The sequence below is a fragment of the Pimephales promelas genome, chromosome 9 (genome assembly GCF_988280905.1).
Source record: "Pimephales promelas chromosome 9, fPimPro1.hap1.1, whole genome shotgun sequence".
NCBI classification, from domain to species: domain Eukaryota; kingdom Metazoa; phylum Chordata; class Actinopteri; order Cypriniformes; family Leuciscidae; genus Pimephales; species Pimephales promelas.
The window spans coordinates 14,416,117-14,442,699 of NC_142777.1; the positions used below are offsets into that span (position 1 = coordinate 14,416,117).

The 26,583-nt window shown below is 37.4% G+C and overlaps 1 protein-coding gene across 4 annotated transcripts in view; it reads left to right on the forward strand.

Moving 5' to 3' along the window:
- ctbp1 (C-terminal binding protein 1) overlaps positions 1-26,583 on the forward strand; it is a 34,023-nt gene that overhangs the window by 1,599 nt on the left and 5,841 nt on the right. For 2 of the 4 annotated variants that reach the window (XM_039675292.2, XM_039675293.2), the window contains exons 1-7: positions 7,851-8,157; positions 12,645-12,799; positions 20,352-20,496; positions 20,593-20,799; positions 24,380-24,594; positions 24,679-24,809; positions 25,887-26,014. In XM_039675292.2, the coding sequence (XP_039531226.2) occupies positions 8,118-8,157; positions 12,645-12,799; positions 20,352-20,496; positions 20,593-20,799; positions 24,380-24,594; positions 24,679-24,809; positions 25,887-26,014 (1,021 nt within the window). In that variant the 5' untranslated portion in view covers positions 7,851-8,117. Of the gene's footprint in view, positions 1-7,850; positions 8,158-12,644; positions 12,800-20,351; positions 20,497-20,592; positions 20,800-24,379; positions 24,595-24,678; positions 24,810-25,886; positions 26,015-26,583 lie in introns of those variants that run through there. The other 2 variants (XM_089134762.1, XM_089134763.1) reach the window with 1 other exon arrangement.

Here is a 26,583-nt window from a genome sequence, read left to right on the forward strand (position 1 = left end):
CTCCGTAATACGATGCATAAGAGAAAGCCAGTAATTTCAACACTGTAATGTTGTTCACAACTTTTAATAATTCTATTTTTTACCACCCTGTGAAAAATGAGTTTTACTACATATACATATGAGGTCATACAAATGGGATGAATAATAATCATAGGCTACAATGAATTGCAAAATCTTTTTAATAGATTCAGAGGAAATTTAGCTTGTCACACCAAGTATTTAGGACCAGATTTACTTACAGCTTGCTCCAGTGCAAGCCCCCCTTTTGCCAAAATTAGCGCTGAAAAGTTATGGACAGTGTTATTTTTTTTTGCGGCTGACCTTATTGCATATGCATTTTAAGTAGTTTCCCTTTCAGACGCAAAATTTATGGCAGGAGAATATTTAAATGAATCAAGCAAAGTAATCATACTAAGGTTTGTACTCGTCAATTTACTGGTATTTGCCCCATTATTTAACACCCCCAAAAAGCATAAAGCTTAAACCAGATGCTAATTTGCTCTTGGTAGATTGTGTTGGTCATTATGGAAATGATCCGGCTGCGTCTGTGTTCTTTAATTTGCGCGTCGTCAGTAGATCACGCACAGAACTGTCCACTCCCATCAGTGCCTTTTTGTTATTGCGCTCACACACTAATTTGCCCTGTTTAGTAACTCCGGTCCTTAATTTCACATACCGTTCAATCAGTGCCAGTCTAATTCATTGCTTTTTTAGTTTGATTTAATGTCATATATTTGTAATATTTCCTAAGTGGTTGTGATGTGTGCAGTCTACTTTGGTCATATGTTTAATGTGTGTAGTTGCAGAGCAGAGCAGAACATCGAGTGCTTTCATAGGATCCTTTATAATTGTGTTTGTTGTTTGACTGGAATCCAGTCTTGGAAGACTCCAAGACAAAGAATGATCTTGATCGAATAAATGCCTGTTCTCTGGCATTCACCATGTAGATATTCCATAGATACAATCTGTTAATGGACTTTGATCTAATAATGGACTGTTAGGTCTCGGCGGGTGTTTTAATGAAATTCTCTTGCTTCTGCACTTCCCGATTGCAGCCAAGTTTAATAGGATGCGTTCAGTCACACTGAATTTATTTAGGGAAATGTTATCCGTGCACACTCTTCCCTTCAAGATAGGCTATGTGAAGGAGTTTACCCATTCGCCACGCTGCAGTGGGTGTGCGTGTGTGTGTGTGCTGGCAGGGAGGCGGCAGCAGCAGTGTGTCTGAGGCAGCGTAATCTTTCTCAGGGGCATCTTTCTTATGCTCTTTGCCTCTCCCCACCTCTATTTTTCCCTCTTTCATAGTGTTTTTCAATAGGTTTTTGAGGTTTTCACTGGTGCCAGTTGCGATATTCCTCATTCATCATAGATTGTATCCTCTGACAGGTTCTTTTCCCAGCTGTTACTGTGGCTCAGAATTGATTTGACTGTGGTGGATGTGCGGTTTGGTGTTGAGATGGTTTTCACCTTGTTCTGTCCTTGCGCTCTTTTACAAAGATAAAATATGCCCAGTTGGTTTTAGAGAAAATATATTGCAATGGCAAAATTTACCAGCTATTTATTAAGAAGATTTTGACTTTCCTAAATCACATTAAAGGCAGCATGAAACAGAAGTTTTCTTCAGTATTGTGACGTATATCTGAGGCCCCGTCCACACTACTGCGTTTTCGTTTAAAAACGGAGACCTTTTGCAACGTTTGCACCTCCCGTCCAGACTAAAACGAGAAAAACGAAGACCTAAAACGGAGAAGTTTAGAAACGCTGCAGCTGCATTTTGCGTTTTGAATCTCCGGAGGGCGTTTTAGTGTGGACGAGACAAAACGGAGGAGTTTACAAACGATGACGCAGAGGCTGATGCTTGGCTCTCTGATTGGGTGTTATCAGTCATGACGTATCCTTCCCTGATTCGTCATTCACTGTTTACACCGGCACGCGCATGCCCAGTGTTGGTGAATGGTCACGTGATCCGCATTTTCAGTCGTTTTAATGTGGACGAGATCGTTTCTAATACGCAGATAAAACGCTGGTGTGGACGGAGATCGTATTCGTTTTAATTCTCCGTTTTTAAACAAAAACGCAGTAGTATGGACGGGGCCTAAGTGAAATGTCTTCTCAAACAAGAACAAATGTAGGGCGGGGCTTGATTTTGTCTATGGGTAATTGATTGGATGGTTGGGGTTTGGTATTGGTGGATCTGATGTGAGTGACAGGTTGTCCCGCCCTCGCGGCAGTAAACACATCATCAGGGAAGAAAAGAGATGTCGCTGCAAGAGGGAGGGGAAGTTAATCTGATTAAAGATTATAGGCACATAAATAAATAAAACATCATGATGTGCACGGATAAATCATTTACAATAAATATTGCAATATTCCATACAAAAAAAATAAATTAGTCCATTTAGATTTCATGGTGACTTTAAAGTACTATGTAGGCCAGAGTAACACTTTACAAGGTTACATTTATTGACATGAACTATTGAACTTCACAGCATTTATTAATCTTTGTTAATGTTAATCTCAACATTTTCTAATACATTTTTAAAATCAAAAGTTATATTTAACATTAGTTAATACACTATGAAGTAAATTTAACAAACAATGAACAGCTGTATTTTTTTATTAACTAACATGTACAAAGAACAAAGTTAAATGTATTCTCATGGCTAGTTTAAGTTAGATAATATATTAACTAATGCAGTCAAATGAAACCTTATTGGAAAGTGTTACCAAGGGTTGTTTAGAGAACAAATTGTACCACGCATTTGTAAGGTGTGAACATAATTATTACAGATTTTAGGATGTGTCATAACTTGTTCAATAGCTTTTTTTGTCGCCTTGTATCTGGAATGTTATATTATGAAGTAATAATATAATTGGAAGTGAGTTAAACCTGACTTTTCGTGAACAAATCATGGATTTTCCATAAATTTCCCTACATGATCGATGCATGAGTGGCCGTTTTATGGCACAGGCATGATTAGCCGGCTTATTAAATGTGGCCAAAGTGCTCAGATCGCATACGTGATGCATACTTTGTGCTTTACTTGCCAAAACCAACGGTCCCCTGAGGTCTTTACCAGAGCTAATGAATTCACAAAGAATGGGGCTCTTCTGCATGAGTGCCAATCTGTCTGACTTCTCCACTGGAGCGCACACACACAAGATACAGTATGTCTGTGTTCCCAGACTGCCTTGTTATTAACGTACTGTAGCAGTGGCCTAGCAGAAATACAGTACATGCCACACAACATACAGTACATAGTTATAACTACATAGGCTAGTTAGATATTATGTAAAATGTTTTGTGATCGAATTTCAGCAAAAAACTTTAGAGATTCTTGAGCATTATATGTGTTACTTCTAAAAATTAGACTATAGTGGTAAAATTGCTTACTAACTTTGTTGTTTGTTATTTGAAATCCTTTATCTCATGTCATGAGCCACTAAATGAACACTAACTTTTGCATGATAGCAAAAGGATAGTAGAATGGAAGTGGCCTCCACTTAAAGGAGAAGCATCTTTATTAACATTTAACAAAAAATGTGCATGGAACTACCAAAAATAAGTCTTTTATGCTCACCAAGACTGCATTTATTTGATAAAAAAAATACAGGAAAATATACATTTTCAAGCAAAAAATGAAGTTCAAAAGAGCAACATTTATTTGGAATAGAAATTTTGTAACATTTTAAATGTCTTTACTGATCTATTTAATGTGTCTATACATAAATAAAAATACATGCAAACACCCTTTAACAAATTTGCATACTGAATCATGTGGCAACTGATCATAGCTTTGATGAGGATTGTGAGTTTATCTAAATGAATCAGCTGACAAATTATGCATGTTGCAGCCGAAGGAGACACTTAACAGTTTCTGTTCTACCATTGAGCAAATGACTCATTAAGTAAACTGTTAGAATGACTTTTAAAAGCATAGTAAAAGTGGTGAAAAGTAGAAACAGATGCAAATAGAAAAAACACCAGCAAATAAAGAAAACATCTTCATTAGTGTGACAACACGTACTCACAACTCAACCATGTACAGAAAGACACTGCAAATATTACAAACCACAAGATAAATGTTTCCAGGGGACCCCAACAAGTGACAAACCTAGGGTGCGTTTCCCGAAAGCATTGTTAGCCAACTATGGCCGCAAGTTCCGTCGTTATCTGCATAGTTCAACGAGTCGTTGTTTCCCGAAACCATCGTTCCAAGGAACATTCGAAAACAGCATCGCAAAGTTGTGTGGTTTGAACGACAGCTCTCGACCTTAGGTAAGAGGCATCGTTTCTATATTGCATGACATTTAATAAATCCTTATCTTGAGCAAAATAAGCAAGCTGACATTCAGTACAACCAGTGCCTTTTATTTAGAATACATAAAAATGGAATTTACACCTTTTAGTTTGTCAAAAGTTTTGAAGTACCGTGTTTGAAGAGTGCACATGTTCGAACGTGCTCTACTATGTAAGAACAAGCCAAATATTATGTCTGGTAATAAAGCAAAATAACTGAGAACAATTAGAAATAGTCCTCAGATGACACGTCTGTAATTTATATAAAACAAATCTAGCGTTAATTGGATCTCAAACAGTTTCATTAAAAGTAGTTATTACTCCACCACGTGCGAAACCAACGTGGTTGAACGATACTTTGCGACAGTGGGTTTCGGGAAACAGTCGTGACTAGCTAGTTGATTTTTCCAACGATGCATCGTACTATGGTAGTGAAACAGTGAACAACGTCGTTGTACGGGAAACGGACCCCTGGCTGGGATATGTTTATTGTTCAATGTCTATTCATCAGTGGTGTTGTCGATGACCTGATAGGTGAGTTTTGTTTATGTTAACATTCTGGTCGTATTTGTCTTGTGAGTATTTGCTGCACTTTTTTGTGTTTAGATTAGTTTTAAGCATTTGCGGCGTGTTTCTGTATTTGGTTACATTGTGAGTATTTGCAGCTTGTTTCTGTATTTGCAGTTTCTGTATTTGGTTGCGTTGTGAGTACAGTGTGTTTCTGTATTTGGTTGCATTGTGAGTATTTGCACCGTGTTTCTGTTTTTGCATGTTTCTGTATTTGGTTGAGTTGTTAGTATTTGCAGCGTGTTTCTGTATTTGGTTGAGTTGTGAGTATTTGCTCTGTGTTTCTGTATTTGGTTGAGTTGTGAGTTTTTGCAGCGTGTTTCTGTATTTGATTTAGTTGTGAGTATTTGCAGCGTGTTTCTGTATTTGGTTGAGTTATGAGTATTTGCTGTGCGTTTCTGTATTTGGTTGCGTTGTGAGTATTTGCAGCGTGTTTCTGTAGCATGTTTCTGTATTTGGTTGCATTGTGAGTATTTGCAGCGTGTTTCTGTATGTTTCTGTATTTGGTTGAGTTGTGAGTATTTGCAGCGTGTTTCTGTATTTGGTTGAGTTGTGAGTATTTGCAGCGTGTTTCTGTATTTGGTTGAGTTGTGAGTATTTGCTGCGTGTTTCTGTATTTGGTTGAGTCATTACTATTTGCAGCATGTTTCTGTATTTGGTTGAGTTGTGAGTATTTGCTGCGTGTTTCTGTATTTGGTTGAGTCATTACTATTTGCAGCATGTTTCTGTATTTGGTTGAGTTATGAGTATTTGCTGCGTGTTTCTGTATTTGGTTGCGTTGTGAGTATTCTGTATCTGCATTTTGAGTATTTGCAGCGTGTTTCTGTATGTTTCTGTTATTGCTTGTTGTTAGTTTCCAGCCTGTTTCTGTATGGTTGAGTTGTGAGTATGCTGTGTGTTTCTGTATTTGGTTGAGTTGTGAGTATTTGCAGTGTGTTTCTATATTTGGTGTAGTTGTGAGTTTGCTGTGTGTTTCTGTATTTGGTTGAGTTGTGAGTAGGCCTATTTGCTGTGTGTCTCTGTATTGGGTTGTGAGTATTTGCTGTGTGTTTCTGTATTTGGTTGAGTTGTGAGTATTTGCTGTGTGTTTCTGTATTTGGTTGTGTTGTGAGTATTTGCTGTGTGTTTCTGTATTTGGTTGAGTTGTGAGTTTTTGCTGTGTGTTTCTATTATTGGTTGAGTTGTGAGTATTTGCTGTGTGTTTCTGTATTTGGTTGTGTTGTGAGTATTTGCTGTGTGTTTCTGTATTTGGTTGAGTTGTGAGTAATTGCTGCATGTTTCTATATTTGGTTGAGTTGTGAGTATTTGCTGTGTGTTTCTGTATTTGGTTGAGTTGTGAGTATTTGCTGTGTGTTTCTGTATTTGGTTGTGTTGTGAGTAATTGCTGCATGTTTCTATATTTGGTTGAGTTGTGAGTATTTGCTGTGTGTTTCTGTATTTGGTTGTGTTGTGAGTATTTGCTGTGTGTTTCTGTATTTGGTTGAGTTGTGAGTTTTTGCTGTGTGTTTCTATTATTGGTTGAGTTGTGAGTATTTGCTGTCTGTCTCTGTATTTGGTTGAGTTGTGAGTATTTGCTGTGTGTTTCTATTATTGGTTGAGTTGTGAGTATTTGCTGTCTGTCTCTGTATTTGGTTGAGTTGTGAGTATTTGCTGTGTGTTTCTGTATTTGGCTGCGTTGTATTTGCTACAGGTGTGTTTCTGTATTTGGTTGTGTTGGGAGTATTTGCAGCATGTGTTGTCAAAGTGATAAAGATGTTTTCTTAATTTGCTGGTGTTTTTTTCTATTTTCATGATTTTTTTTCTTTCTGTTATCTGTTTTTGTGCTGATTTTGAATTAACTTTCAAAAACGTGTCTCGAGACCCTACGTTTTGTCTATTCTGCCTCTGTTTTTAATAATGTGTCTTGTGTGAGCGGCCCCTAACCCTGTTTGTACTTATTTTTGGCGATGGCTCAGCTGTCCATCAGGACTATAGGATTTAGTAATTGGTTTTCTGAGAGCTAAATAACCGAGAACCATCACTGTCAGAAGCGTTTAGATAACTCTCACTCAGTATCACAATGTAGTCCACAAAGATGAAGATGAGAGCTGAAGTACGTCAAACAGTCAAGCAACTTAATTTAAACAAAATAAGAATCAAAGTAACAACACCAGACAAATAGTGGAGAGAACTGAAGGTCTTAAATACACACGCAAATGAACCACATTACAAAACGTGTGCTCTAATTAGTAGTATACTTAGTAACCATGACAACTAATGATGGCTGGAACAAGTAAACTGAGGGTACGTTTACACGACAAGGATATGCTTAAAACGGACAAGTTTTTTCCTTTGAGCATCATTGTCAAAACAATCCCCATTCACACGGATCTGCGAAAACGTCTAAAACCGCTGTATTCTGCTGCCAGACCAGTAGATGGCGATAAAACACTACAGACTGCATGAAACGTGTAATTCGCATGTGCATGACGTCATTGTCTTCAGAGATTTGCGTTTTTGTTTTTTACACAGAAACTTTGAAAACCCGTTTTCAAAACTCTGCATTTTCAAGCACCCGAAATGCCGTTGTCGTGTAAATTAACGGCCAAAACGCATAAAAAGTGTTACGTTTTTAGTTGAAAACGGTGTGGTGTAAACAGCCCCTAAATGTCTATAATGAAATAGAAAGTGAAACAACGGACAAAATGTGACAGTACCATTAGGCTATTCATCTACAGTTGGATGTGACCAAAAATGCTGATTTTAGTTGTTTTTTTTTCTTTCTAAAAGACAATCATAAACAATAACATTTTAACAATAGGAAATACACTCCCAAATTTCAATCCCTTCATGCTGTTTCTTGCATTTTCCATTTATCTTTTTTTTTTTTTTTGCCCCCTCTCAGGAAACAAAAGATCAATTTTGTGAGAGCCCAGGCTCCACCCCATTCCTCTCCAGTCTTTCTTTTAGCCACCTCACACACACACTCTCCCACTCCCATAAATGCAGTGACACTTGCATTCTGTGTGTGCATGCGTGTTTGTCCGAGAGAGAGAGAGAGTCGAAATAGAAAGTGAGGGAGCGGGGGGGGAGAGAGGGAGTTGGAGAGAAAGAGAAAGACAAGGAGGGGTGGGAGCGTGTGTGTGTGTGTTTAAGCTAGCTACTCACAGAAAAGAAGGAATAAGAAAATTGAAGTAGCCGCCATATGCTGAGGATTTTGGTGAATGCCTTGCTGAGGAGACACGCTCGTTTTTCCGGCGGATCCTAAGAGATGGGAAGCTCTCATTTGCTGAACAAAGGCTTGCCTTTAGGTAAACATTTACCTTTCCTTTCTGCATGGGGCCACACGTGAAAGTGTTGTACGGATATCTGTGCCAATATTTGAGCGTTCGTTCGGCTGTCGTACAATATTCTGGCTTCCCCTCCCCCTCTTCCTTTTTCTCCTCCCCTCGTCTCTGCTCCGCTTTTCCCTCTTTCCTATTATCTTTCATTTCAGCCATTCATCCACGTACAATTGCTTGCTTTCTGTTGCAAAAGACAATATTCATCCGAGAGCCGGGGCTACGGACCTCTGATGGGTCGCTTTGTTAACTGCATAAATCTTCCCAAGCTCGAAAGATTAAAAAAAAAAAAAAAAACACACACACTATCCCCTTTGGAAAATTTGAGGGGTTGGCAAGGACATGACTCTCTCTCCTATGGCCCTCCCGCACATTGTGCAGTGGAAATGTGGCTTCCAGTTCCGGCCTTGACTTACTTCCTAATTTTGCTCTCTTCGAAAGTAATTCTCATTTTAGAAGAGTCCAAAAATGGCAATACTTAGCCTTAGGAAGAATAGGGTTTTTAGGAGTTCATTGAAATAGCTAAGCCATTGTATAAAATGAACAAATCTGTCATATTTGTTTGGGCCATATTCCTGGTCTGACTTGATCTTTTTGGTCATATTTTTAGGTTGGTTGATTTGTGACGTTGGGTAATGAAAGTTAAATACAGATTTTAATAAATTTTCTAGTGACTCCCTTTCTATCTTTTTGAAGAAATTCCCAAGTGCACATTTCATGAAAATCTTGGATGAGAACAATGCATTGGCTTTCCACGAATTACACACACAAAAAAACAGCTGCTCACTCATGTGACGAGCAAAACGGTGTCATTAAAAACAGGTTTTGTTCTTCTCACACCGTGAACGCGAGGTTGGGATTTGAAATTGGCTTTCATTTTCACCAGAAGACAACAAAGGGGGGGGGGGGGATGTCAGCTTGAATTATCGCCCGTGGGCAGTTGAGGTCTTTAGACGCTATAGTGTGACTGACCCTGTTGGTTTTTGTTGCTATGAACTAGCTAATTCAAACAGATCCAGCTTGCCCTCGGGGCAGGCTAATATGAACAGAGTGCCGAGGGATTTTGACAGAACGGTGTGTTGTGAGAATCCATGTGTTTTTCGGGTTTTTTTTCCAATGCAGGATTCTAGATTATAGCTACATTCAAAGATGGAGAGATTCTTCAGATTGTTCTTATGGGCAAAATATGTCATGCTTTTCTTCATTGTAGCATTTTTGTGTGTGCTTGGAAGCGTATAGCTTATTGCATGTTGTTGGCAGTTTGTCCTAATCAGAAAAGGGAGATAACAGTGGCTGTGTTACAAGATAACCGGATCCTGCTGGGATAGTTTAGATGTCACTAACACATAATTTACGGTTGTAAATGTTCACCTTCATTACAAATGGAGAAAACAGCTGGTTCTGTGTGGAAACGAATACGTGAAGGCAAAGGATCTTTTTACAGAGGTAAACTAGGTCGTGTTTGTGCATAAACGTGTGTATTGTGTGTGTGTGGGTGTGTCTATGTCTTTTGGACATGATTACGCCATGTCTGCACTTGCCTGGCTGGGAGAGGTGTACATGTTCAAGCTTCATTCTTAAATATACACTACTGTTCAAAAGATTGGTGTCATTGAGTTTTTAATTAGAAATTAGGACTTTTATTCAGCAAAGATCGATCAAAATTGACATTAGTTACCAATAATTTTTATTTCAAATAAGCCTAATTGTGTTCTTTTGAACTTTCTATTCATCAAAGAATCCTGAAAAAAGAATAATGAAGTAATGTTTCCTGAGCAGCAAATCATCATATTAGAATGACTTCTGAAGGATCATGTGACAATGAAGACTGGAGTAATGATGCTGAAAATTCAGCTTCACCATCACAGGAATAAATTAGTATTTTTTTTTAATCTATTACAATAGAAAACAGTTATTTCACAATATTAACATATTTTTATGAAAAATACAGCCTTGGCGAGCATAAGAGAGACTTCTTTCAAAAATCTTACCGACCCCGAACTTTTGAACGATAGTATAAATTAATTATCTGTCTGTTGGTAGAATTTTTTTTTACTGACACTAGGCAGAATGAAGCCAAGCAGCAGTCTTGTGGCCAATGACAATACAGTGCAGCAGTGACGGCCCACTTTTTCAGCAGCTTTGCTCCTGGAAGTGTTTTTCCCATTTATTTTATTTTTAAGGATTTGACCCAACCAACCAGCTCTGAGATGAATCAACATTACAATTATTTACTGATAGCAAAAATATGTGAAAATCAGATACAAAGACAAGATTGTGTTCTGCATTCCCATACACTCACCTAAAGGATTATTAAGAACACCTCTTCAATTTCTCATTAATGCAATTATCTAATCAACCAATCACATGGCAGTTGCTTCAATACATTTAGGGGTGTGGTCCCGGTCAAGACAATCTCCTGAACTCCAAACTGAATGTCAGAATGGGAAAGAAAGGTGATTTAAGTAATTTGGAGCGTGCCATGGTTGTTGGTGCCAGACAGGCCGGTCACAATCTCCTCAGTTACTGGGATTTTCACGCACAACCATTTCTAGGGTTTACAAAGAATGGTGTGAAAAGGGAAAAACATCCAGTACGCGGCAGTCCTGTGGGTGAAAATGCCTTGTTGATGCTGGAGGTCGGAGGAGAATGAGCTGACTGATTCAAGCTGATAGAAGAGCAACTTTGACTGAAATAAACACTCGTTACAACAGAGGTATGCAGCAAAGCATTTGTGAAGCCACAACACGCACAACCTTGAGGCGGATGGGCCACAACAGCAGAAGACCCCACCGGGTACCACTCATCTTCACTACAAATAGGAAAAAGAGGCTACAATTCGCAAGACCTCACCAAAACTGGACAGTTGAAGACTGGAAATTGTTGCCTGGTCTGATGAGTCTCGATTTCTTTTGAGACATTCAGTAATAATGTCTGTGGTAATGGTGTGGGGGATGTTTTCTTGACACACTTTAGGCCCCTTAGTGCCAATTGGGCATTGTTTAAATGCCACGGCCTACCTGAGCATTGTTTCTGACCATGTCTATCCCTTTATGGTCAACATGTACCCATCCTCAATGGCTACTTCCAGCAGGATAGTGCACCATGTCACAAAGCTCGAATCATTTCAAATTGGTTTCTTGAACATGACAATGAGTTCACTGTACTAAAATGGCCCCCACAGTAACCAGATCTCAACCCAAAAGAGCATCTTTGGGATGTGGTGGAATGGGAGATTCATGCCCTGGATGTGTATCCCACAAATCTCCATCAACTGCAAGATGCTATCCTATCAATATGGGCCAACATTTCTAAAGAATACTCTCAGCACCTTATTGAATCAATGCCACGTAGAATTAAGGCAGTTCTGAAGGAGAAAGGGGGTCAAACACAGTATTAGTATGGTGTTCCTAATAATCCTTTAGGTGAGTGTATATCATTGAGAATGCTGTAATAGAAAAAATAGATTTAATTGTCATTGATAATTTACAATTCAATATATTTGAAGTTTATTCCAAAGGGTTCAAATCTGACTCTATTATCAATCGCAGTGCATCATGGGAGTGGGCGACTGACCGTTGATAAGCACGTTTGAAGTGTTTTTTTTTTTTTTAATTATATATGTTAGATGCAATGCATGTCTAGCATATATAGGCTTATCACAGTAAAATGATAGCGTAGGACTGAAAATGATGAGGAGCTTAAAATGGAACAGGTACTGGGATAAGACACGCAGGTGTTCAAGTCTTTATTACTCATCGTCATCTGTTACATCAGCTGCTGTTCAATGAAGATCATTCATTCATTGTTTTTCCTTTTAAATCTGATTTCACACGAGCACTTGTGTATTTCATCATGATATCATCATCAGTCATGTATATACATGTATCATGTATCATTATATACATAGTCACGTATCTTATTAAGTGTTTGATATCAAGTGTCTGGTTGAGTATATGTGTATCACACCTAGTTTGTAGTCTGTTATATAGCCCTTTTTATGGACAATTGTTCTTCTTCAGTCAAACTGGTCATCTGCACAGTGGAACGGAAAATGGTACTGACATCATCAGGGTTGATAATAAGCAATGGACATTTAAATGTAAGAAAGGTCTTGTTTTCAGTAAAATAGCAGGATTAGTCATTTTGAAAGGACTATAAAACCCACAACAGCTCTCCGTGTTACTATAACAGCAGTTGTAAAACATGAAAATCATTTTTAATATTGAGCAATAAAATCAGGAATCAACTGCTAATACAGTGTTTTCTGTGTTTGTGAGTCACTTTATTTTTAGAATCTGAAACTTGGCATTCAATATTTGTGTTTATCTTTGAGCCAAATCATTTGGAAAGATTAATATCAGAACGGTTAATTCACTTTGCTTATGTAGACCAAATGAACACACCTGAACACAAGGTCAGGACATATAACATATGTGATTTATTACTCTCTACAGGCATCAGGCCTCCCATAATGAATGGGCCCATGCACCCTCGTCCTCTGGTGGCTCTGCTGGATGGGCGGGACTGTACTGTGGAGATGCCCATCCTGAAGGACGTGGCCACCGTGGCCTTCTGTGATGCCCAGTCCACACAAGAGATCCACGAGAAGGTACAATTAACGCTTAATGGCACTTACTTTGGTACAGTTGCAATATGTTAATTTTTGCTCTTGGGTTAATTAATACAAAGTTCTGTACATGGCTGGTTGTAATCGCATCATTGTCCTTAGGGCACAGATGATTGGTTCCTGCTGTATTAGTGGTAGCGATGGGTATTGTTGAGGTTTAATCAACCGTATTACTACTGTTTATTGAGCCTGAACTATAACGGTACTATCGGTTCTTTTTGTTATATGTAATTAACATGGTTTTATGAACTGAAGTGTAAAATAAATATGGTAACACTTTATAATTAAGGTCTCATTTGTTAACATTAGTTAATGTAATATAACTAACATGTTATTACATTGTTACAACTAACATCAACTTGTTACAACTAACCAATAAGCAATACATTTGTTACAGTATTTATTAATCTTTGTTAATTTAGTTAATAAAAATGTTAGTTCCCAGTGCATTAACTAATGTTGACAAATACAACTTTTTGATTTTAATGTATGAGTTGGCTAAATGTTGAAATTAACATTAACTAAGATTAATATATGATGCAGTAGAAGTGCAGTTCATTCAATAAGGATAACCAATGAAACTTATTGTAAAGTGTTATGATAAATATCTATAGCAAAAGAAACAGCAATGTTTGAATATAAAACATCAATGGTAAATGCACCAGTCTGGAGGTATTTCTTGTGTTTTATATGCAGATAACATACCATAAGAACCAGAACAAAGAAACAAAGTACAGTCAAATGGTATAAACATAGGATAACAAATATAATAGTGTGCTTAGTTTTAGCTTTAGTGCCTAAAGTTATTCATTCAAGAGCAGCGAGTGATTTTCTCTCTTTTGTTGTTTGATTAAAGGGTTAGTTCACCCAAAAATGACAATTCTGTCAGTATTTACTCACCCTCATGTTGTTCCAAACCTCTGTGTGTTTATTTGTTCTGCTGAACACAAAGGAAGATATTTGGAAGAATGTTTTGATCAAACAGATCTCATTCCCCATTGACTACCATTCCCACTAGTCAATGGGGATTGAGATCTGTTTGATTAAAACATTCTTCCAAATATCAGCAGCCAAGGTTTTTTAGACTTTGTATTAAACCGCTGTAACTTTAAGACATCAAAAATACATGTCATGTTTCTCTCTACTGTTTACCTCCCCTTAAGACAGAAATGACTGTGTTTAAGTGAATACACCAAAGCCGGTAATGTTGACACAGTCATTTTTATGTGTATTTTATCGATCCCAACGTATAATTTGCTTGTAAATTGCAGCCTGTTTTGGAGCGCACACACAGAAAGCCTCCTTGGGAAAGCATCTCTTGCGCTGATTATTGTGCTTTTAATAAGCCTTTTATTATCAAAATAGTCCCATAGTTTGGCCACATTAGACAGTTTGAGCTTTTAGGGAGGAATGAAGGCACACCCCTGTGAAGGAAATCAAAGTAAGGTGCGCTCGATAGAATGCGGCTTGTTTTAAATAGTTTTACCTCAAACTAATTTTTTTGGAATCATTGGAAGACAAAACCGAATTAAAATAAGTCGTCCGAATTGCATAGTTCGCCGGTGCTAGGCTAGCGCGAGTCAGTGGTAACTTTTAGCATGCCATTAAAGCAGTTTTACCCACTCCACAGTACACCAAAAGCAAATCAATTATAACACATCGATGCAAGTGTCTGTTGAGATAATAATGTTAGAAATCAAACTACCCTTTAATCGCATTGCAATAGTTATATTGTTTTACCTATATTTATTAGCACGGTCTACAGCGGCGGAGTGATATGAAGTTACCTGGTGGGACAGAAATTTGCTTTTGCGGCCGCCAAAAAAGCTGACGATCTGACGGATTTTATTAGATTTATTACAACCCGAAACTATAAAAAACAGACCCGGCCTCTATTTGAGACCGGCCTTTATTTACCCAAACCTGGCAGCCACACCAGGCGTGTAAAAGGGACAGGCGCCTATTTGGGACTCGGCTATTATTTGAAGTTTTCTGCAAGCCCGCAGAAATAATCCAAAGTTGAATCCTTTCTGGATCTTCAAAAGGAAATTTGTGAAAACTTTGCGATTAACATTTATTAGGTTTGTTCTTGCAATTGCGAAATGCACACCGAATCACCATGTTGTCTTCGTTTACCTCAACAACTATTACTAAGCTAGCTACTAGTTACTACTAACCGGAGTGAAGTAAAATTCTGCCGCTGTTGAGAAACTAGTTCCTGTAAATGTAAAGCAATTATTGAGATGAAAAGGATAGTTTGATTTCTAACATTATTATCTCAACAGACACTTACATCAATAGTCTGGCGTTATAATTGATTTGCTTTTGGTGTACTGTGGAGTGGGTAAAACTGTTTTTAATGGCATGCTAAAAGTTACCGTTGACTCGCGCTACTAGCCTAGCACCGGCGAACTATGCAACTGGGACGACTAACCAAAAATTTTTAACTGTCTCCACTGATAAATAACACTAAGGCTCACTTGGAAATGAGGCCTGATGTCCAAAATTAATATTAAGAATTTGGAAGATGGACAATAACAGAAAAAACAAAACAAAAAACATGCCATTAATTCTCACTATTTAACTAAGGAATGTCACATCACAGAAGTAAAATGTATTGTGAATGCTGTTCATGTGAAGGCTATTTATTACTGTGTGGAGAGGTGTTTTTTTCATCACTGGTTCATACAGATTAATATATCATGTAATATATGTTTGAGAATGGTTTTGCAATTTATCAGATACGACTGCCTCGATATGATGGAGCCTCTTTGGCTTTGTTACATGGAAAAAGCACTTCATCTCACAGGCTCAAAAAGTAGATTGCACAATGGGGTAATATTTATGAGTCTGCGAGCGTTTTTGCCAGAAATAAGTCGATGATTCATTAGATGAATTCACTGGGAAGCGTGATGAAATCTCACATTCATTCTACCAGCTGTACTAGTTATTTCATTCTCAGTCTCTCTTGCTGGCAGCCATTGATCAATCATTTTCTTTAGGATTTGTTAAAGCTAGATCTGTCATGTTGTGTTGTTTCATTGTGAAAGAACACATTGGTCTTTGTCAATCATTACGAATGGTGTTTGACATGTTTCCCAGCAATGAACTCCAGTGTCAATGACTCCAGTGTCGTGTCTCTGAAAGAAATGTGCACCTGTAAATTAAATTCAGTAATGTATTAAAATAAGGTCCGATTATATATCATGAACTAACATTTTTAGGGAATCTAGGGAATATACTACCGTTTAAAAGTTTTAGTTTCTTTGTTTTTAAAGAATGCTTTAAACTTATCAAAATGGAAGTAAATTCATTTGTTAATGTAACAAGATTTCAAGTTTTTTATTTCATCAAATAATCATGAAAAACAAGTATCTCAGTTTCCACTGAAATATGAAGCAGCACAACTGTCTGAACAGCAAATCAACATATTAGAATGATTAAAAATATTTTTAAATATATTTAAATAGAAAACAGTTATTTAGAGTGGTAAAAATATTCACTATATATATATATATATATATATATATATATATATATATATATATATATATATATAATTTCACAATATTACAGTTTTTTCTTACAGCAGCCTTGGTGAACATAAGATGCTTTTTCCAAAATTGTAAAAAAAAAATCGAACCCACCCCAATCTTTACTTTAATTTTATTTTTGTTAAGTTGCTAGCCATCCACCAGCATGTGTCATCATTTTTACAAACACTGGTAATGTATACTAGAATATCTTTATTATATTCAAATATACTATTATTCATTGTTAATTCAGGTTTACTCATACAAAATTACTAAACTAAATGTATTACATCATGTAGAATACAACATTAACCTAGATTAATAAATTCTGAAAAAAACGAATATAACTGGCTGGAGCAAGAGCACCATTTGATAATGCGTTTGTACACAGAGGAAACTAGGGCTGTCAAACGATTAATCGCGATTAATCGCATCCAAAATAAAAGTTTTAAAAATATACATGCATGTGTGTGTATTTATATATAATTATACACACCCACATATATTATGTAAACACAAACTTTTATTTTGGATGCGATTAATCGCGATTAATCGTTTGATAGCCCTAGAGGAAACCTGATTTGCTGCTGTCAGTGATGGTTTTCTCTTTCACACTACCCGTGACCCTAAATGAACTTTGTTTGCTCCATTCATTCAACTAGCTACATGCCAAAGACCGTCCATAAATCATTCCCTCTCAACACAATTCCCTTAATTCCATGTCATATAAATATTTGCTCCCTCTGAATGCTTTTATGCTCATTCAGACATTTAATGCAGCCAGGGCCCGCATTGGTTTTCTGCCGAAGTGCTGATTTTGGCATGTTTTGTGTGGTTCTGGGTGCTTGCCAGGCTGATTCTCTAAGAACACTCCCCAGGCCTGCACAGACAGATGGCACTCGCTTTCTGCCCCTTCCCACAAACCTGCAAACAGCCTTCTTATTTGACTTATTTAATCGCCCACTGCTGAATGGACAGAAACTGTTCAGTCTCTTCATATGGAGAAAGAACGTCTAATAAGATGCTAAATCAATTAGTAAGTGATAAAGTAACATGAAAATTGTGCACTAAAATATAAAAAAAAAGTCTCATCTGTGCGGTGCTTGTCTGAAACGAGGTGTCTTCAGGCGCATTGTTGACCCGTTCCACTTTTGAGGAAACTGAAATGGACTGAGCCATTGACCAACTATCACTTGGTCTAAATTTAATGTCTCAATATTTTTTTTTTTTGAGCAATTAGTAAAAACCAATAGGCGGGTACACAACACATGTACACTCTGCTTATTACACACAGAGCTGACTCGCAGCAGCACACATATTACAAATAAAAAGATTACAATGTAAAAGATTAATATGATATGGTGGAATTCGGCTTGTCCCGTAGATGGTCTGCTTGCACGCTTTAACCTCGCAGACGAGCAGATCCGTTTCCGCTGGCAAATTCCAACATGTAAATACTAGCGAATCCGCCATTGGCGCGAGCGCAACTGGCTTTTAAAGGGGATGGGAAATTACACTTTGATTTGCACGTTATCCCCCCAAAACACACTTATTATTCATTTAGAGAATAGGGACAACACTTTGAGACCATGCGATCGAGTGCGCCGGCCATTTTTCCCGTCGTTAAACTAGCAAAAGTGGATTCGGACACGAAGCCGTGCGCTTTAGACCATGTGATTAGATTGTTAAAATATAGCGCCCATGATATGGTTAATATGCTTATGCTGTGTAACTCCAGAACTTGATGGTTTATTAGATTGACAAGTGTTTTTTAGATAAACTGATTAATCATCATGAACCCGTTGTTAGTGAAGTTGGACAGTGAAGCTCTTGTTTTTGGTCATCAGCAGAAATGAAACTCATGTTGTTGAGTCATATTAACAGTGAAGCATGTTGCAGGCATAAACTGTCCACAGAGAGTCTACATCAGGTTTTCCTTATTAGATTCACATAAAAACACGATTACCGAAGCACATATTATCTCATGGCAATGAAATCCATCCCCACATTCTCATTACTGTTTATGAAAAACATTACTATCATTACTTTAACCTCATAACCACGTTTTATTAATTTTCCATTTTATTTATTCAGGTAAAGTATGTTTACCTCTTGGTAGTATTTTTGCAATGGTACACTGAATTTCTATTGATTTAAAATCAATCTAAGTTAGTTTAGTTATTTATTTATTTTTAATTTATTTATTAGGGGCATGTACAATTTACATATATGTTGCCATTTGATGCATTGTACCAGAGTTAGCCATAGGCTATTTTACATCTGCAGTCCCATGGCAGGGTACAAATAAAAACAAACTCCCAATCCCCTTGCTCCCCTAATCACCTTGAAAAAAAAACACATTTTATCAACACCACATCAGCTTCAGTGAGTACAGATTTGAGTAGTCTTCAGAAAGAATTTCAGTTCTGACTTAAAACTTCTTATGTAATTGCAGCTCTTTACGTCATTTGCTATTGCATTACAGGCCATGTCCACACTAATACGTTTTCGTTTGAAAACGTATATTTTTCTCTCCGTTTTGGCCTTCCGTCCACACTGAGACGATGTTTTAAGTCAACAAAAACGTATCATTTGGAAAACGCTCTCCAAAGTGGATAAATTTGAAAACGCCGTTTTCGCGGTGTAGTGTGGACAGTGAAACCGGAGGTATTTCAAAACAATGACGTAAGTTTAGTCATGTGATCCATGTAGTACAAATATATATTCATGTTTATCGGTATTGTGCCTGTTATTTGTTATTCATTTTTACATGCTAAAATATGTTACTTTCTATGTTACTTAATATGTGCTCTTCTTCATACAGTACTGCAAAGATAACAGATAATGTAGGAAGCAGAGAATGTCCGAGTGTATAGAGAGCCTAAGTCCCTCCCCTTCCGGTCGACCACCATATTTCGGAAAAATATTGCATGGTAGTCAATGGCGAGAGACAACAAATATTTTGATCTGGTTTGAATTGTGCCCTGAATTACACATTTTAAAGTAAAGAAAGTCGCCGTTTGATGTGAAACCGTTGAGGTGAAAATACGTAATTACAAAGACTACAAACCCCAAAGGTGCACATTTTCTGTCAATGAATGAAGCTAACTTTACTGAGACTATTGTCTGTCATTGTTTCTATAGTCTTATGCCATTATCGTAACGTTACGCCGTCATGCCTGAGTGTTTTGTACCAGACTGCACACACACAAGATCTTGCTCGTTGATTCGCTTCCCGGGAGATGTAGTTCATTGAGAGATTTTCACATAAAACTAAATGTTACTCTTCTGTTTTATGACAATCTGTGACGTTTTTGACTTTCAGAATAATCTTTTAAATTGACAAACATCATACGAGTAATTCAGGACACAGTTCAGACGGAATAAAAAGATAAGTTGTCTCTCGCCATTGACTACCATACATATTTTTTTCCGAAATAAGGTCCCATGAGCCGGAAGCGGAGGGGCGGGACTTAGGCTCTCTATTGGGTTAGCTGTGCACTGTGATTGGCTCATCTCGTTTGAGGGTGTGGCTTAGCCATAGGTTAATTCACTGTATAACATTAGGCAGTTTTGATTTGTTCTGTTTAATGTTGATCACGCTATTTTACATATGCTATCGCTTGTTTCTGCTGCTTCTTCCCCTGTGTTTTGATCTGAAGATTCAGTAGTCTTTCAGAGGATGTGTAATAGCGCCCTCTACCGTATACGAGCCGTAAATTTCCGTCAATGGCGGGGAAAGAGTTAAATGTCCTAATCGAACTAAGGCCTAATCCTGGCTTGTCTGTGAAACCAGGCCTTAAAGTTCTGCACTATTTCTATGTTACTAATCAAATAAGTACGTTTTGTGATTGATCAAGTAATGTTTGTCTCTTCAAATCATCAACTGTAAGTGTGTCAATAAATCACTGCATTTTTTTTGCCCCTTTAGTTTTGGAGCTGTTCTACTTGTGTGCATCTTCTTAGCACAGACTGACTGTATTTTCTGTATATTGTCTTAGGTGTTAAATGAAGCAGTGGGCGCCCTCATGTACCACACAATCACGCTGATGAGGGAGGACCTGGAAAAGTTCAAAGCACTGCGTATAATTGTCCGCATTGGGAGCGGCTTTGACAATATCGACATAAAGTCTGCCGGAGACTTAGGTAATGGTTAAGAAGGCTTTCCATTAAACAACAATGTATGTGTGTGTGTGTTTGCTGTATGAAGATAACCCTTCCGTAACCCTTCCACATCTGCAGGTATAGCAGTCTGCAACATGCCGGCAGCTTCAGTAGAGGAGACGTCAGACTCCACCATGTGTCACATCCTGAACCTGTACCGACGCACCACCTGGCTGCACCAGGCTCTCCGGGAGGGCACGCGGGTCCAGAGCGTGGAACAGATCCGAGAGGTCGCGTCTGGGGCGGCCCGGATCAGAGGAGAGACGCTGGGGATCATCGGTCTAGGTGTGTTGTCTCACATAGACTCTAGACATGAAGTCTGATCCACTTGGCTGTGTATTCTGGCCAGGAAAAGCCCACTGAGACAGAAAGAGATCTTCTGAAGGAGATATAAAGTAACAGTGGTGGTTTGTTTTGGTTTTATGCGCAATGTAGGCTTGGGTAAATATGAATAGATTGGTGCAGGCTAAGTAAACATTTCAAATTCTGATGAAGGCGCCACCAGTGGCTATAAACATAACAGGAAACGGGAATGTGTGGAGACTATGCGATCTGCATATCTCTCCATCCAGAAGTTTCAAGAAGAATTGATTACTTCACAGACCAAAAAGAGAGTTAAAGATGCAGTTGTGCTCATTTCAGGGCTCTTTAAAATAGGGATTTTTTTAAATTTTTAGTTTAATTTTTAGCAATATATAATTTTTCATACATTTTTATTTTAGAAAATCACACACACACACACACATATATATATATATATATATATTAGGGCTGTCAGTTTAATGCGTTATTAACAGCGTTAACGCAAACCCATTTTAACGGCGTTAATTTTTTTATCGCGCGATTAACAATCTTTTTGTCCTAGCAAACTTTGTAATTTTTTCACATGCTTTTGCTACAGGACGCGGCATGCGTCCTGATCCATTTCGGCGTCTCGCGCTCGTCATCCACTCAAAGCCGGCTCGCAAGCCCAAACGTGTGTTTGCGGCGTGCCTGTTGTTTTGTTTACGGTCTAGCTAGATCTGCTTGCGCTTTGGTCAAAGAAGCAACAAAACGAGGACGTTTTGTTCCGCACACACTCGTTTCGGCTTGCAAGGTAATGTTTTGAGTGGATGACGAGCGCGAGACGCCGAAATGGATGCCCTAAGATACTGAATGGAAAGTTTACTTTTAAAAAGTTGCCAAATTGTCCCATTGACAAGACCAAGTGATCTGTGTGTTTTGTCGTTGTGAACTGAGCTATCATCATCGCAGCACGTCCGAAACACCACTTGATGATGGCCAAGCAAGCAAACACACACACACACACACACACAGATGATGCGAATTCTCCACCCGCTCGTCAATATCAGGACCTCGTCAGTATTTCTTTCACCCTTTTATTGATAGACAGTGTTACATTGTGTGAGAGATTATTTATATATGTTAGTGTGAAATTGAACACTATTCCAATGTTATTTTCAATAATTATAATTAAAAAAAACATTTGCACTAAACAAGCCAATCCACTTTTCCATGTTGATAAGAGCATTAAAATGAGAAAATGTAACAAAAAGAAATCAAGAGACATTTAGAATAGATAAAAATGTGCGATTAATCGCGAGTTAACTATGACATTAATGCGATTAATCGCAATTAAATATTTTAATCGTTTGACAGCACTAATATATATATATATATATATATATATATATATATATATATATATATATATATATATACAGACTCACTGTGTTCCAACAATTGACATATCAGTCATTTTAGCACAAAAGACATTCAGATTTTTTTATTTGTTTTTTTTTTTTGTTTTTTTTTAAGAAATTTGTTTGTTAAGAAATGTTTACAGTGGGTGTAGAAAGACATTTTAAAAATGTGTTATTGCTGTGTGCTATTTTGCTGCATTTCCCTGCATGAAAATCCTTTTATTTCAGAAGGCACTTATCCTTCTTTTTATACCAAAGCAGAAAATGGTCAGTTATGAACTCCACATATCTTGCAGAAGTCATTTTGACACCCTCAGGGACCCTAAACGGACCTTCCATCTCACTTCACCCATCTGTAGCTTTCTAGCAACCCTTCACACCTTGATGAGCTTGTTCGTGTGCTTTTGATTAGGGTTGGAGCTGAACTCTGCAGGACTCTGCATGTCCAAATAATACGTTTTCATTTGAAAACGCATCTTTTCGGCCTTCCGTCCACTCTGAGACGGTATTTTCATTAATGAAAAAAAGCTTTTTGAAAACGCTCTCCGAAGTGGATAAATTTGAAGGATTAGTGTGGATTGTCAAAATGGAGGCATTTTAAACCAATGATGTAAGTTTAGTCATGTGACACATATTTATACCGGTATTGTGCCTGTTATGTGCTTTACTTTCACAACTTGCTACAATATGTTACTTTGTGCACTCTACACATCACAGTCCTGCAAAGATGACAGAATATATACTCACATAATCTGTCCTGTGGCATAACATGAGAGCAGTTGCTTTTAGACCAAAAATATAATGGTGAGTGAGTGTGACCAGTGAATGGTGAGATATTTCGCTAAATAAAGTGCTAAATAATTTATTTTTCAGTCCGTATCATCTCAGTGAGCTTTTTTGAGACTCCAGAGTCAAATACCTGTTTGCTGCTTAACAGTGGCTTTTTTTAATGTTCACCTGCCCATTCAGTCTTAATAGTTGGCTTGCTGTCCTTAAAGGAGGCTCAAACCTGAGGCTAGACCCCCTATAACAGTACTGCTCTGAGGAAGAATAAGAGAAATAGAGGATGACATGGGGAGGAGGAGGAGGGATGCCGGAAGAATTGTTGCTGGGACTGATGCTTATACACTTGTAAATTAATGATTGACAGGATTGAAACTAATTTGTTTGTCAGAAACTTCCCTTAATAAGCCTTCATCTGACCGGGTTCTTCTGTGCCCTAAATCACTCACAAATCTCAGTTTTCTAAATTTCAGTGCTAAATATTAGTAGTTTGTATGCCTTCGCACTATTTCATACTTTTCATCTTCAGGGAGATCTTTCTTCCTCCTCGTATTGCATGAAAAATGTGACTTGCTTAATAATGTGGAACAACCTCTTTAAGTATTTTTTTTTTTTTTACCTTTTGAAGACCTGGTAAACTACTTAACAAACCTACACACACACACACACACATGCTACTGTTCAAAAGTTTAGGATCAGTTTGTTTGTTTTTTTGTTTTTTTCAAATAATACATTTATTTACCCATTAAATTGATTAAAGATGACCGTATTTATAATGTGACAAAATATTTCTATTTCACATAAATGCTGTTCTTTTGAACTTTTTATTCATCAAAGAATCCTGAATATTTTTTATCACAGTTTCCACAAAAATATGAAGCAGCACAACTGTTTTCAACATTGATAATAATGATAAATGTTTCTTGAGCATCAAATCATCATATTAGGCTGATTTCTGAAGCATCATGTGACACTGAAGACTGGAGTAATGATCCTGAAAATTCAGCATTACATCACAGGAATAAATACATTTTAAAATATATTCAAATAGAAAATATTATTTTAAATCGTAATAATATTTCACATATATAATATTTTACTGTATATCACATTTATTTATGTATTACATTTGATCTTTTCAAAGAAGCTGAAATTAATTGAGCTACAATATAAATGTAACAAAATGAATTAAACACACTTTTTCTGGAAATTAAGATGGCATTCAAAAACATTACTCAAAATATCAGCCTGGTACCTTTTAAACACTTTCTTTTAGCATACTGTGGCCTGTAAGGAAGCAAACACACCATTTTAATAGAGCCTTTTTAATTATTACACGGCTCTTCATTCATGGCTGAAGTTGATATGTTTGCTCTCAGGTCGTGTCGGACAGGCGGTGGCGCTGAGAGCCAAAGCATTCGGTTTCAACGTGATGTTCTACGACCCGTACCTGTCTGACGGGATGGAGCGAGCCCTGGGGCTGCAGAGAGTCAACACCTTACAGGACCTGCTCTTCCACAGCGACTGCGTCACCTTACACTGCAGCCTCAATGAGCACAACCACCATCTCATCAACGACTTCACCATCAAACAGGTGCTACTCACAAACACCAGAGCACACGTTTGCACAGAGCTGTTGTCACGTTTGTGTACCATCACCATTTTGTGTTGATTGTAGATGCGTCAAGGCGCCTTCCTAGTGAACACTGCGCGTGGTGGTCTGGTAGATGAGAAAGCTTTGGCCCAGGCTCTGAAAGAGGGCAGAATACGGGGAGCAGCGCTGGACGTCCATGAGACAGAGCCCTTCAGGTGAACAACAACATTTGATGATGAAGTACTGCGTTGTTTTGACATCCGGTTCGATTGCTTGCTCCAAACCCCATTCCTATTCCTCCCCCGGACTCTGCTCCTTTTTTTTTTTTTTTTTTTTTTTGCAGTGTATTATTAGGCTCCAAACCACTATGATATAACAAGCATCTGTTTGCTACAAAGGCATTCAAGAGATGTAAAGAATGCGAGCTGCTTCCTGGAGGCAGTTTATAAGGAGACAATTAGCTATGAGAAATGCTGGAATGTATACGTCATCAATAATGATTCACTTTGAAATGTACACTACACTTACACTTACATTTTACATTTAGGAAACACTTGTATCCGAAGCCACTTACAAAAGAGGAGCAAAAACAATTCATCACTACCAGATTTGGTTAAATTGCTTTCATACTAATTGTGAATTCTAGTGTTATTTTAGTGTATATATATATATATATATATATATATTTTTTTTTTTATATATATATATATATATATATATATATCTTTTTTATATATATATATGTATATATAATATATATACTATTATAGTTATTATTAATATTTTATAGTATGTTTTACTTTTATATTTTCAGTTTTCATTGTAATTTCGGTTTTCTTTTTAGTACTTTTGTTATGTGCTTTTTGTTATTTTTATTATTTTTGTTGGATTTTTTTAATATTACTATTTTGGTTTAATCTATTTTTATTTCAATTTTAGTTTTAGTTATGGCAATAGAATTTAGTTATATGACTTCCAGTTAGTAGTGTGTGCTTTTATATGTGTGTGTAAATATTTTAGCTTTGTCAATTAACAAAAGTGTTTCAGGGAATGATAATAACCCTGAATCAAACCTCAGGCTGTTTCCAGGATTCCCAGGTCTAGAAAAGTCAATGTAATATAAAATCTAAGGCGGCATGAAATTTAAGTTTAGTTCTCAGCTCTGAAATATTTCATTGGCTAAGTTTAGCTCTTTTCAGCTGGAAAATTCCTTGGTCTCATTGTGAAAAGTTCTTATTATACTGAAGTGATTTTCACTCAGACTCTTATACAGCTGCATGTGTGTGTGACAGTTTCAGCCAAGGTCCTCTTAAAGACGCCCCTAACCTGATCTGCACCCCTCACGCGGCCTGGTACAGCGAGCAGGCCTCCATCGAGATGCGGGAGGAGGCGGCGCGGGAGATCCGGCGAGCTATTACCGGTACGCTATCAATACCACTTTTTACTTTACTTTATTGTTCATTTTTACAGGGACAATGCACAATTGAGAGTAATTGCACCAGAGTTAGCTAACAGCTAATTTACATCTGCAGTCCTTGGACAGGTAAACTAATAAAATAACATACAACAATACATATTGTAAGATTCATCAGTATCAGTAGCCAGTACTTAGGCTTGGTTTTAAAAATTGTGTTTTATCAATGTTTCAGATGTTTATGGGTAAGGAATTCCCATATCCCCACTACTCTAACAGGAAAAGCTTTTTGACCTAATAGTTGGGTCATCTATAGCCGTTTCATGACCACGGACAGCGAAGGTTCGTTTCTCACTGGATTTGTCATCTATAAAGGTTAAAGAAAAAAATGAGTCGGGGTGCCCCTCACAAAAATGTGGGGAAATTTTGTGAGAGCCCGAAATCTAAAATGGCTGCCGTCGGCCAAGCTGTGAAATGAACTTTTTAATGGTTTTGACAGTGCTGCATAATACATGGTTTCTGAGACTATTTGCGTCAGGAAATTCATAAATGATGTAGATTTATTGATTTGACCT